The 14521-nt window shown below is 42.9% G+C and overlaps 1 protein-coding gene across 24 annotated transcripts in view; it reads left to right on the top strand.

The window, feature by feature from the left end:
* eif4g3b (eukaryotic translation initiation factor 4 gamma, 3b) overlaps positions 1–14521 on the top strand; it is a 480107-nt gene that overhangs the window by 270974 nt on the left and 194612 nt on the right. For all 24 annotated transcript variants that reach the window (XM_072478533.1, XM_072478532.1, XM_072478530.1 and 21 more), the window contains 2 exons: positions 2031–2069; positions 10503–11240. In XM_072478533.1, coding sequence (XP_072334634.1) covers positions 2031–2069; positions 10503–11240 — 777 coding nt within the window. The remainder of the gene's footprint in view (positions 1–2030; positions 2070–10502; positions 11241–14521) is intronic.

The raw sequence follows: 14521 nt of genomic DNA, 5'->3' as shown, positions 1-14521 counted from the left end.
TCTCTCTCTCTCTCTCTCTCTCTCTCTCTCTCTCTCTCTCTCTCTCTCTCCCCCCACCACCACCGGACTGGGCAAGCGAGCGGGGCTGCGACCTGTCAACCTTGGTTCCTGTACCAGGTTCCAGTCCCCACCCATTAACAGCTCATGCGAATCCAAGTCTGGATGGCCCCACATACCTTCCTCATGAACCCTACATCGTCCCAATATGGACCATAGATGCTTGCCAACGCCACCAACTTCCCCTCCAATGCCCAATCACTATCACATACCTACCCCCCCCCCCCCCCCCCCCCCCCCCCCCCCCGGTCCGCCGCCACCTTCTCCATCTGGAACCTCAGTCTCTTAGTAACCTAAACAGCTACCCCCACCCCGAATGAAACACTTGGCTCACCCAGCCCTTGCTGAGCCTCACCTGATCCTTTACCCTCAAATAAGTCTCCTGCAGCATAGCCACATTGGCCTTCAAGCTTTTGAGGTGCGTGAGCACTTTCAACCTTTTCACTGGTCCTCCCAACCCCCTCACGTTCCACCGTACTAACCTAACCTAGGGTCTCTCCTCTTTTCTCCCCAACCATCATCATAACTCCGGGCCCTGCCCACTATACCTGACCCGCCGCCAACCATTGTTGCCATCGAACCCCTCTGCCCCCCTCCCAGAATCCCCCTGTCCAGTTCCTCTCGAAATGACCTCACCTAGTACTGATCCCCTCTCTTCCCACCCCACTGTTCACACCACCTCGGCCATTGAAACCTGCTCACCAGACTCCAATGTGCGCAGCCCATTCCCCACCACACCTCTGTTCACTAGCTTACTTAAGCTTGCTAGTGCAGGGGTCCCTGCCTAGATCCCCCTCCCCTTCCTCTCCCCTCCCCCGCCCAGTCCCAGGAAAACAACCAGTAAAAACATACCCCCCCTCAAACAAACATATCCCGTGCAATATACAAATCTCAGAAAAGCTGCCGCTACCAAAAAAAGATGAAATTTGACCCATATAACAGCATGAGGTAAAAACATAAAATAAAACTTTATATACACTCTTCCAACTCCCCTCCTCACAGTCCATGACCAATCCTCAGTCCCATTCCTCACTTCTGCCTCAAACCTTCCGCCTTCACTAACGCCTCCTCCACCATCTCAAAGTAAAAGTTTCTGGATTTGTAGGTCACCCTCAACTTCGCTGGGTACACCACGCCAAAGCACATCCCACTGTTATATAGTGCCGTCTTCACTTGGCCGAAAGCTACTTGCCTCCTCGCCAGTTCCACAGTTCGGTCCTGGTAGATATGTACACCAACTCCAGCCCACTGCACCTGCTTCTGCTGTGCCCAACTCGGAACCCTCTCCTTGGTACCTGTGGAAGCAAACAATCACTGCTCTTGGCGGCTCAGTCGCCTTCGATTTAGGCCTCCACGACCAATGAGCCCGGTCCAATTCATATTGAGGGGGATCATCTCCCTCCCCCACCAACATCTTGGCAAAGTACTCCATTGGCCTCGGACCCTCCAACCCCTCGGGCAGGCCCACGATCCTCAAATTTTGCCGCCTCAATCAATTCTCCAAGTCCTCTAAGTTTGCTCGCAGCCCTTTGTTGGCCCCATGTGCTTTGCGAACTGCTTCTCCAACACCAAAGCCATCACCTTGGTCATCATTTCTGCTGTTAGCTGTGCGGCCCCACCCAGCGACCCAGTCTCCGCCATCTTGCCAGTTCCCAGGCTGGCCTTTTCACTCGACGGCAAACCCTCATGCTGTAATAATTCATAATTGATAATTAATTCATGCTGTAGTTTACTTTCCTCACATGCCTATGGTTGTGGAGATCAAGTGAACAGATTGCTATTTAAGTCTTGTACTAGGTACAAATTTCTCTGTAAATTTGGGTTAATTGCAGTAATTTTGAATGTTCCCATTTTGAACATTGGGGTTTAATGCATGATGTTTTCTATAGCGAATCCGGTTAACTGCAATCAAATATGAAATAATTACAAGTTCAAGCATGGTACATGCCATAAAATGTTTCTTTTTGTTTCAGTGGGGCGAACTGAAGCTGCTATAACAAAACTGAAAACAGGTATGGAACAGTTTAAAAACAGAACTAAATATTTTAAATAAAACAAAAATGATATACCTTGTGCAACTTCTGTGCACTTTTACAAGTATCTGCTGAGATTTCTGGGGCTAGGATCTGTAATTCAGAGAAATGGTAGTTTTGCTGCCATTCAATCTGTTGCACAGGGACAATTAAATATAATGTTAGGTGTTTTATCACAGTTGTCCAACCTTTTCTTTCTCTCTCTGTCTCTCTCTCTGTCTCTCTCTCTGTCTCTCTCTCTGTCTCTCTCTCTGTCTCTCTCTCTGTCTCTCTCTCTCGCGCTCTCTCTGTCTCTCTCTCTCGCGCTCTCTCTGTCTCTCTCTCTCGCGCTCTCTCTCGCGCTCTCTCTCGCGCTCTCTCTCGCGCTCTCTCTCGCGCTCTCTCTTGCGCTCTGTCTCTCGCTCTGTCTTTCTCTCTCTCTCTCTGTCTCTCTCTCTCTCTCTCTCTCTTTGTCTCTGTCTCTCGCTTCTTCGCTCTCGCTTCTTCGCTCTCGCTTCTTCGCTCTGGGCTCTTCTCTTCCCCCCCCCCACACATCCCATTAACTCAAGTGCCCATTACCACGCTCGCTCACTTAGGTTCACCAGCCTACCAGCAGCATACGTGAGAGAGAAATTACCTGCGATTGGAGGCGCAGCTCGTTGCACATCTTTCATTGAACTTACCCACTTTTTGAACAGTGGGTCCATGGGCTAGTTAGAGGTGCATGGTGGGCCGGTTTGTGGCCTGCAGGCATATGTTGGGCCACCTGTACACAGCATGTACTTTGCAGTGATACTGTTAGTGAAAGCGTTGATTTATTTTTAAACTAATGTTTGTTTCTGATGCTCTGTTGAGGTAGCAACTTTATTCTTTTAATGCAATGGTATAAATTCTATTTTGTAACATGACCTTGAAAGTAGACTACTGCAAGTATGAACAGTGGAGTGTGCTTCATTGAGATCAAATTAATTCAGATTGAGTTGCCAGTGTTGAATCTCTGAAATGCCAGACTCTTGCTTTGGACAGCTTTTATGCACCTTTCATTTCCTACTCTGTTTTAAAAGAGTTAATTAAAAATATGCAAGGTCGGGGCAGCAAGGTGCTGCAGTGATTAGCACTGCTGCCTCACGCTGCCGAGGTCCCAGGTTCGGTCCCGGCACTGGGTCACTGTCCGTGTGGGGTTTGCACATTCTCTCCGTGTTTGTGTGGGTTTTGCCCCTACAATCCAAAGATGTGCAGATAGGTGGATTGGCCACTCTAAATTGGCCCTTAATTGGGAAAAATTGATTGGGTACTCGAAATTTATTTTTAAAAAACATTTTTAAGAAAGTATGCAAGGGTGTTTTCAGATATAAAAGTTCTTTTTGCATTTTATGCTTTGGAGTAAGGCTTTCTTTCTAATCAGGCGTGTGAACTCCATTTTGCAATGTGTTAGATCAGGTAGTGCCTCCAGAATGTGTTTAATAAATTCTTGGAAAGAGAAAAATAAATTCTGGGACGAATTATCACAACCTGTGGTCTTTTAGCTCACCTTCCATGTGCTGCGACTTGGGAATTCTGCACATATCTTGACTGCACACTGATGACATCAGCGCTTCTGACCTGACATGGCATTTGGTTCACCAATGCCTTGACTTTAAAATACTCATTCACTTATTCAAATCTTTCCATGCATCTCTTATAACATCCTCCACCCAACAACCTTTCAAGATCTGTACCTTTCTCCAACCCTGTCCTCTTGTGCATCCACCAATTCGTTCTCTCCACCATTGACAACCATGCCTTCAACTGTCAAGGCCCAAATCATTCATTCCTGTCTAAAGCTGTCGAGGCCTCAAACTCTAATTTCCTCCCTAAAGCATTCTACTACACTACGACATTTCTTAGAGCCTGCCACTTTGTCCACGCTTGTAGTCATCCACCTGGTATGTCATCTTTGACTTGGTGTCAGTTTAATATATTACATTCCTCTGAAGCACTTGAAGTTTTCCTACATTAAGGGCACTATGTGAATGCAGTTTAAGTGTAAGGAACCATGTTGTAGAAAATACCTGAAGACAGATGAAAAATATTTTAACAAGTTGTTGATGCTTCAGTTCACTCCACAATAATTTATTTTAGATGCATGGATACTTGACTCTGCCTACTTTTCCATTCCTCCTTTTTGCTTTCTTTTCTTGCTTATCTTCCTCTTTATCCTCTTTGGCTTTTGTCAACATTCCTTTTCTCTCTTTAATTGGACTGTTCCATTTATCTTGTTCCTTAGTCTGACTCTAGGGGCAGTGGGTTGTCAGGGAGAGTCGTGGTGAATTTTGGAATGTGAACCTCTGGTGGAATATAAGGTGGTGCTGCATCAGTGGGCTGAGTGCGCATTTAACTTCTGATTGGATGCCTTGGTCATAGTGGAATGTTTTTTTTCACTTTATTTTACTTATTGTTTGGAAAAGACAGTAGCTTGCTTGGCTACTTCAGAGGGCGCACTTAAGAGCCAACCATGTTTGTGTGGGCTAGGAGTCGCATGTAGTCTGACTGGATAAGGGCATCAAATTTCCTTCCCTCAATATCGCTAGTGAACCAGATGTGGTTTGGTATAGTCCAATAGCTTCACTTTTACGAGCTTTTTACAAAATTCGAAGCTTTCATTGCCATGACAGGATCTAAAAACACAATCTCTGGATTCCTAGAACTATAACCTAATAATTGTAATGATGTGGAGATGCCGGCGTTGGACTGGGGTGGGCACAGTACGAAGTCTTACAACACCAGGTTAAAGTCCAACAGGTTTGTTTCGATGTCACTAGCTGTCCGAAAGCTAGTGACATCGAAACATACCTGTTGGACTTTAACCTGGTGTTGTAAGACTTCGTACTAATAATTGCAGTACTATATTGCAAATGAGGCCTTAATTTGAAGTCTTATCCGAAAGACAGCAGCTGCAATAATGCAGAACTCTCATGGCTGTGCTGGAATGTGAGCTACAGTTCCTGAAATGGGGTGTAAACATACAACTTTCTCAACCACAGGTAACAATACTGTCACCCAAGCAAGGCTAGAACATGCTTTTTGTTTTTAGATGTATAGTGCAGGGTAATTGTGATGGAAGTTGTGTTGCCACTGAAATAGCTTTTTTGCAAACTGATTTACTTTTTCCATCAAGAAAGCAGCCATAAGACCATAAGACATAGGAGCGGAAGTAAGGCCATTCGGCCCATCGAGTCCACTCCACCATTCAATCATGGCTGATTTCAACTCCATTTACCCGCTCTCTCTCCATAGCCCTTAATTCCTCGAGAAATCAAGAATTTATCAACTTCTGTCTTAAAGACACTCAACGTCCCGGCCTCCACCGCCCTCTGTGGCAATGAATTCCACAGACCCACCACTCTCTGGCTGAAGAAATTTCTCCTCATCTCTGTTCTAAAGCGACTCCCTTTTATTCTAAGGCTGTGCCCCCAGGTCCTAGTCTCCCCTGTTAATGGAAACAACTTCCCTACATCCACCCTATCTAAGCCGTTCATTATCTTGTAAGTTTCTATTAGATCTCCCCTCAACCTCCTAAACTCCAATGAATATAATCCCAAGATCCTCAGACGTTCATCGTATGTTAGGCCTACCATTCCTGGGATCATCCGTGTGAATCTCCGCTGGACCCGCTCCAGTGCCAGTATGTCCTTCCTGAGGTGTGGGGCCCAAAATTGCTCACAGTATTCTAAATGGGGCCTAACTAATGCTTTATAAAGCTTCAGAAGTACATCCCTGCTTTTATATTCCAAGCCTCTTGAGATGAATGACAACATTGCATTTGCTTTCTTAATTACGGACTCAACCTGCAAGTTTACCTTTAGAGAATCCTGGACTAGGACTCCCAAGTCCCTTTGCACTTCAGCATGATGAATTTTGTCACCGTTTAGAAAATAGTCCACGCCTCTATTCTTTTTTCCAAAGTGCAAGACCTCGCACTTGCCCACGTTGAACTTCATCAGCCATTTCTTGGACCACTCTCCTAAACTGTCTAAATCTTTCTGCAGCCTCCCCACCTCCTACCTGCCCCTCCACCTATCTTCGTATCATCGGCAAAATAGCCAGAATGCCCCCAGTCCCGTCATCTAGATCGTTAATATATAAAGAGAACAGCTGTGGCCCCAACACTGAACCCTGCGGGACACCACTCGTCACCGGTTGCCATTCCAAAAAAGAACCTTTTATCTCAACTCTCTGCCTTCTGCCTGACAGCCAATCGTCAATCCATGTTAGTACCTTGCCTCGAATACCATGGGCCCTTATTTTACTCAGCAGTCTCCCGTGAGGCACCTTATCAAAGGCCTTTTGGAAGTCAAGATAGATAACATCCATTGGCTCTCCTTGATCTAACCTATTTGTTATCTCTTCAAAGAACTCTAACAGGTTTGTCAGGCACGACCTCCCCATACTAAATCCATGCTGACTTGATCTAATCCGACCCTGCACTTCCAAGAATTTAGAAATCTCATCCTTAACAATGGATTCTAGAATCTTGCCAACAACCGAGGTTAGGCTAATTGGCCTATAATTTTCCATCTTTTTCCTTGTTCCCTTCTTGAACAGGGGGGTTAAAACAGCGATTTTCCAATCCTCTGGGACTTTCCCTGACTCCAGTGACTTTTGAAAGATCATAACTAACGCCTCCACTATTTCTTCAGCTATCTCCTTTAGAACTCTAGGATGTAGCCCATCTGGGCCCGGAGATTTATCAATTTTTAGACCTCTTAGCTTCTCTAGCACTTTCTCCTTTGTGATGGCTACCATATTCAACTCTGCCCCCTGACTCTCCGGAATTGTTGGGATATTACTCATGTCTTCTACTGTGAAGACTGACGCAAAGTACTTATTTAGTTCCTCAGCTATTTCCTTGTCTCCCATCACTAGATTACCAGCGTCATTTTGGAGCGGCCCAATGTCAACTTTTGCCTCCCGTTTTTAATGTATTTAAAGAAACTTTTACTATCATTCCTAATGTTACTGGCTAGCCTACCTTCATATTTGATTCTCTCTTTCCTTATTTCTCTCTTTATTATCCTCTGTTTGTTTTTGTAGCCTTCCCAATCTTCTGACTTCCCACTACTCTTTGCCACATTATAGGCTTTCTCTTTTGCTTTCATGCATTCCCTAACTTCCTTTGTCAGCCATGGCTGCCTAATCCCCCCTCTGATAACCTTTCTTTTCTTTGGGATGAACCTCTGTACTGTGTCCTCAATTACTCCCAGAAACCTCTGCCATTGCTGATCTACTGTCTTTCCCACTAGGCTCTGCTCCCAGTCGATTTTCGTCAGTTCCTCCCTCATGCCCCTGTAGTTACCTTTATTTAACTGTAACACCTTTACATCTGATTCTACCTTTCTTTCAAATTGGAGATTGAATTCTACCATATTATGATCACTGCCTCCTAAGTGCTCCCTTACTTTAAGATCTTTAATCAAGTCTGGCTCATTACATAACACTAAGTCCAGAATGGCCTGTTCCCTCGTGGGCTCCATCACAAGCTGTTCCAAAAAGCCCTCCTGTGAACATTCAATGAATTCCCTTTCCTTGGGTTCGCTGGCAGCATTATTTACCCAGTCCACCTGCATATTGAAGTCCCCATGATCACTGTGATCTTGCCTTTCTGACATGCACTTTCTATTTCGTGGTGCATTTTGTGCCCCCGGTCCTGACCACTGTTAGGAGGCCTGTACATAACTCCCATTATGGTTTTTTTGCCTTTGTGGTTCCTCAACTCTACCCACACAGACTCCACATCATCTGACCCTATGTCGTTTAGTGCTATTGATTTAATTTCATTCCTAATTTAACAAGGCAACCCCGCCCCCTCTGCCCACCTCTCTGTCTTTTCGATAGGTTGTGAATGCCAGTCCTGAACCCCCTGCAACCATGTCTCTGTGATGCCTACCACATCATACCTGCCAGTCACAATCTGGGCCACAAGCTCATCTACCTTGTTCCGTACACTGCGCACATTTAAATATAGCACCTTTAATTCTCTATTGACCGTCCCTTTTTGTTTTCTTAGTGTGGTGGACCTTGGTTTACTGAGCCTTTCCATACACTGTGTCATATTTTGTGGGATGGGGACTATCGTAACCACTCCTGAGCTTTGTCTTTTCGTGTTTTTTTGTATTCTTAAGCAGCTACGCTTCCCACTGATTACTTCACCTCTTGGTTCCCTGACTTTCCCTCCCCCCCCCCCCCCCCCCCAATCTTTAGTTTAAAGTCCTATTGACCACCCTATTTACTCTTTTCGCCAATCAGTAATGGTGGGGCAATGATGTTTCTGGGATCTGACATGTTTTTGGATTGGTTGGGGTGGAGGGGAGGGGGTGGTGAAACTTGCAGGTTTGAGGATCCATAGTCGATGGCATTTGATCAGCTGTAGTTGCAGCTGCAGTGGCTCTGTGAAGTTAAGCCAATCGCAACACCTTTATATAATATATATATTCACCCAGATACAATATTATAAATAAACATATTGAAAGTTAGCAGTTTGAATGAGCTGAATTTGTTACTGAATGTAGTTAGGGCACTGAATGCTGTTACCCTTTCACAATTGCACATTGTAAAGGTTAGGGTACTTGTGATATTAATTATTCTCCCACCATCTTTCCTAAAATTACAACAACAAAAAATCACATTGTGGTCTGGAGTTACGCTTCCAAGCAAAAGCCTGGGATATTACTGTTGAGTCTCAATAGGGAGTGGATCAACTAATGTAAGATCTGAACAGTCAGTTCCTTAAGACTATCTTTCTGGTCCTAGTTGTTAATTAGATTATGTTGAAACTGGGTGAATACATATCTACATGCTGAAGTCACATTCAGCACAAAGGAAGATAGTTTTATTGCTGGATGCTGATCATTGTAGCATTGTGGATAGCACAATTGCTTCACAGCTCCAGGGTCCCAGGTTCGATTCCGGCTTGGGTCACTGTCTGTGCGGAGTCTGCACGTCCTCCCCGTCTGTGCGTGGGTTCCTCCGGGTGCTCCGGTTTCCTCCCACAGTCCAAAGATGTGCAGGTTAGGTGGATTGGCCATGATAAATTGCCCTTAGTGTCCAAAATTGCCCTTAGTGTTGGGTGCGGTTACTGGGTTATGGGGATAGGGTGGAGGTGTTGACCTTGGGTAGTGTGCTCTTTCCAAGAGCCGGTGCAGACTCGATGGGCCGAATGGCCTACTTCTGCACTGTAAATTCTATGATCTCAATATTGAAAACAGGCTCTTTTGAGTAATCTTTAGATTCAGATTTATAGATTATACAAATACATATATATAGTTCATATTTTTTAAAAGGTCATTACTGTATCTCCAATGTTTTTAATGTGATATCTGATCATGTTGTAGTGACATCTAATTTTAACATTCAATCCTTGGAATGACCAGATTAGATATTTCTCAGGTGCAAAGTTGTAGAAAGTTAACAATATTGCATTTAATAGTGTCCAATGCTCAATTTGCTGAAGTGTCTTAGTTTATTCGATCTGGCAGCTTCCAGTGAATCTGAACGTGCTACTGAGATGTATCGTATAATACATAGTGTAATTCTCATAAGTGTTGACGTCTGCAAATATTAACTACTTTTGAATACAAAATTTATAATTTCCTCAAGTTTGTGAAAATTAAACCTCAGATTGGAAGAGTAGCTCCTGCTGCTATCTAACATCTAACTCAAAGTCTTGCAGTGCTTCATTACTTCAAGATAAAGCCATGTGGGACAATATTCTGCTTTAGCCAGAATCCTTTAGCAATGCTTCAGTTCATTGAGTACCTTAAAGATGAGCCTTCGAACTCAGCAGCACTTCAACGGTAATGATCTTCATTGCTGCTGAGGATTTGCATACATACAAGCAGTTATTTTGAAAGGCAATAAGGCTATTCAGTTCAATTCCTGTATTTGGAGCCCGTCACTTTCAAGCTCCTGGTCCAAGGACAAATTGAATAAATTACAACATTGTTTGGTAATTTTGAACATCGTGTGTAGGCTTAGGAGTTCAAAGTGAATGTAATTAATCTAGTCACAACCACAATTATGTATTTTTCCTAGTTGACAGCACAGTTAAGATAAGAATCAGACCCACTTAGAGCAAAATTATTAATGAAGGAAATTTAATTTTAGAAATCAAAATATCGCCTCCTCCTGTACGTAATATGATCCAATCCGGATGAGCAACTGAGACCAGAGTGGTTGGATGGCTTTTTCTCCCTCCATTACTATATTTCTCTGTTATATTCTTGAAGAGGGTGTCATTGAATTAGTTGTAATAGCTGTCAAGGATTTTGTTTTAAAAATGTAACGAGCTTACATTTTGTTTACAATAAAAATCAAAGATGTAATTTATGTAAACTACTCATTTGTATGTCCCAATCAGTATAGATAATAAAATGTGCTGACTTTCTGTTCACACAGAAGAGAAACCAAAGCAGGAGCCACCAGTGAAAAGTGCTTCACCAGATGTCAGACCGGAAACCGTTGTAGAAAAGAAGGTGGTAGATGGAGAACCTCCTGATCCTGATCCTGTCCCTTTACAAGTGGAAGAAGAGGAAGAAGAGGAGGAGGAGGTTGAGGAGGAAGAAGAGGCAGAAGAGGAGGTGACAACAGAACCTGCTTCTAGCATCTCTATTTTTCCACCTTTAGATTCTGCAGAGGAACCATCTGAACCATCAATTCCTAAAGAGGAACAGAACTCTGCACCTAACTTGTGTTTGCAAGGGGAGGTGGAAGACGACAAACAAGAAGAGCGGGACAGTGCAAGTCCACCTGGAGAAATGATTGATGCTCCAGCTAATGAAATCATTGTACCTGCTACTATTAACACTACGAATGACATCAATGGTATTGCAGGACAGGAAGTAACACATAGCACCTTAGAAAGTGTATCACAAGACCTTCCTCCACCCTCTACTAGCGTGGAGAATGCAGACATTCTTCGGACAGAAGCAAAGTTGGAAATGCCACCTTCCCCTGTTGCTCCATGTATCAGTCTGGAAGTTGCCACAGAGGAAGAAAACAGTGAGGAAACCCCTGTTAGTGATGACAAAGATCAAGACCTGGAAAGCAAAGAGTCTGCTGAAGTGGAGGAAAAAGAAGTAGAGGAAAATGAATCACAACAATTAAACTCCAGAAAAAGCCCAGAAATTGTGTATGGTAGGTTTGCATTGAATAAGACTGTCTGTATAATATCAGATCTTGTTTTTTTTTTAAATAAGCTGTTTGTAACATATGAAAGTAACCTGCAAGAACTAGGAATGAGTTCATGATCTCTTATTGGAGTATTACTAATTGCAATATTACTGAAATTGGTTTTAAGGCTTTAATGCTTGCATTTTATACAAGTGTAGTGACAAAAGATCTGGTAATTTTTGTTTTCGATAGCTAACATTCAGCCAATAGTACAATTTGGTGAAATAATTGACTAATCTGGTTATCCAGTTATAATAATCTTTGTATTATTATCTAGATCATAATTTCCTGTTACTGCTGTAAGCAAAAATAGACATATAGGTACAACTTGACCGATACTGAAATCTGATTTCATAATCCAAGGCAGTGGAGAGGAATTGTTTTCATGAAGCTTTGAAGCCTCTCACGCCAATAGCATAGCTGGTTTAACATAGTGAGTGGTGGAGCCATGTAGACTACAAAGGCTCCAGGCTCAAACCATGGTCTGTCCTTATTTAACTGATTATACCCAAGGTATACTACCCAAAATAGGCCTCTGTGTCCCTGGTTAAGGGAGGAGGAAATCTGCAATGACGTCTGCTCTGATCACTATGCCATATTTCCTCTTGGAAGTGCATGTGGGTAAATGTTAGTTGAGTCAGGATCAGACAAAGTTCTGGCATCTTGTAGTAATCAATTGCCTGCTGATACTCATTGTTCAGGTCTACATAAAAAGGGGCTGTGGGTACATGGCAGCACCATCACCTGCAATTTTCCCTTCAAGTCACACACTATCCTCACTTGGAAATATATCACGGTTCCTTTATTGGCACTGTGTTAGAATCCTAGAGCTCCCAATCTAACAGCACTGTGCATGTATGCATACCACATGGACTGCCACAATTCAAGTAATTCGCTCACTGTCACCTTCTCAAGGGCAATTGGTGAAGGGCAGTAAATGTTGACCCAACCACCAATGCCCGCATTGCATAAACACATCTTTAAAAATTACTTCGGTGAGATATCAAAGGGAGGTAGCGAGCAACGGAACCATTTCCAGGCAAGGTGACTGCCTTCAGGGTGAAAGTTGGCACGGTATTTTAAGAAATGGTGAGTAAACTTCAATGTGAACATTTGTTTCACATAGCACCTTCAGCCTAACCTGGATTTTAGATTGGTACGGTCTTATAAACTAAACTTCCTTGACTTTGTTATTAATGTTGGACTGGCTTCATATCTCAGTTAGACTGGATTAGTTTTCTTTATTCATTCATTGGAGTTTGGGGAAGGATGAGGGGGGATCTTATTGAAACTTAAGGATACTGCAAGGCCTGGATAGAGTGGACGTGGAGAGGATGTTTCCGCTTGGAGGAAAAACTAGAACCAGAGGGCACAATCTCAGACTAAAGGGTTGATCCTTTAAAACGGGTGAGGAGGAATTTCTTCAGCCAGAGGATGGTGAATCCGTGGAATTTTTTGCCACAGAAGGCTATGGAGGCCAAATCACTGAGTGTCTTTCAGACCGAGATAGATAGGTTCTTGATTAATAAGGGGAAGAGGGGTTAGGGGGAGAAGGCAGGAAAATGGGGATGAGAAAAATATAAGCCATGATTGTATGGCTGAGCAGACTTGATGGGCCGTGTGGCCTCATTCTGCTCCTAAGTCTTAAACTTTAGCAGGAAGAACAAGAAACGAGAACATAAATATAGTGGTAATGTTCTGAAAGCTGAGACAGAGACCAGGGCCCGAATATATAATTCATTGAAAATGTAGGTAGTTGAAGCACCCTTTTCTGAAAAGGTATAGGACTATGGGAAGAAAACATTGCAGTTAAAGGCAAAAAGATAATTGAATATCCTTCTGTGATGTAAACTTCTATATTTCTTCAGAACTGTATTCATGAATGGCTGATCACCCCCCGAGGCCTGAAAGAGTTCAGTAAAAGAAAATGAATTCCCAGTCTTCAATAACTCTATTTTAAAATAATCATAAAAGTTCAGTTCTGTCTTTGTGTGCCCTGTTGCACATGTTCATGGATGGAATTTTCTTTTTAAAAGAAAATAAATTTAGAGTACCTAATTCATTTTTTCCAATTAAGGTGCAATTTAGCGTCGCCAATCCACCGAGCCTGCACATCTTTTGGTTGTGGGGGGCGAAACCCAGACAAACACGGGAGAATGTGCAAACTCCACACAGACAAAAGTGACAGCAGTATTTTGAGTTGTAGAATTAAGACATTGCCTTGTCTAAATGGTGCTCGTCTGGAATTTTGGCTGTAGTACACCATCAGAAATGCATTTGTGAGGGCATCACGGTGGTGCAGTAGTTAGCTCTGCTGCCTCACGGCGCCGAGGTCCCAGGTTCGATCCTAGCTCTGGGTCACTGTCTGTGTGGAGTGTGCACATTCTCCCCCCTGTCTGCGTGTGTTTCACCCCCACAACCCAAAGATGTGCAAGTTAGGTGGATTGGCCATGCTAAATTGCCCCTTAATTGGAAAATATTAATTGGGTACTCTAAATTAATTAATTTTTTAAATATGCATTTGTCCTACGAGTAAATCCTAACCAGCAATCAAAAGGACCGATATGTCCCTCTCCTGATATTTGGGGGATATTTTTCATGTGCCTCTAACTTGACTGTAAGGCAACTTTGGTTCTAACCATTATTGTAGATTCTGCTGTATTGCCAAAGGTTCTGTAATGTTTCTTCCAATAATAACTCTTTACTTTGCATCATCTGCAACTGTTAATTTTACTAATCTTGCCTCCTCCATGATCAGGTTGGAGAAAAGTAAACTTCTGGGTTATAACAATGTCAGCCTTGTTTTGGGTACCAGAATAGATGAGGAGTGGCTGTATTTCATGGTTTTGTATTTTTGCTTTCACAATACCGTGTCTTTCTTCCATTTGTCCCAAAACAGGAACTGTGGTTTTTTTTGGAATCGATTATTTTTCCTATAAAATATTTGTTGTATCATTCTGGCTGGACTAGAATTCTTTATTGCGGCAGAGTTCAGAATCAGTGGAAACTGGAAAGTTAAAATAGGAACTTTCCTGTTTTTTAAATGAATGATTTGTCATTATAACTCCGTATTCTTTCTATTCAATATCTTCAAACATTGTTGATAAATTGTGCTTGGATCAGGGTCTGATGGTTAATTACAGGTTTTTGAGGACTAGTAACAAATTAACACCAAACAAGTGTTTTGAAAATCAAATGCAAATAAATAACAGTAAACCTGTTTATCCTTGTCTTGACTTAGAAGA

The sequence above is a fragment of the Scyliorhinus torazame genome, chromosome 16 (assembly GCF_047496885.1).
Source record: "Scyliorhinus torazame isolate Kashiwa2021f chromosome 16, sScyTor2.1, whole genome shotgun sequence".
Lineage (NCBI taxonomy): Eukaryota > Metazoa > Chordata > Chondrichthyes > Carcharhiniformes > Scyliorhinidae > Scyliorhinus > Scyliorhinus torazame.
The sequence above is the reverse complement of the archived record's forward strand: the minus strand, read 5'-3'. Positions and strand labels throughout refer to the sequence as shown.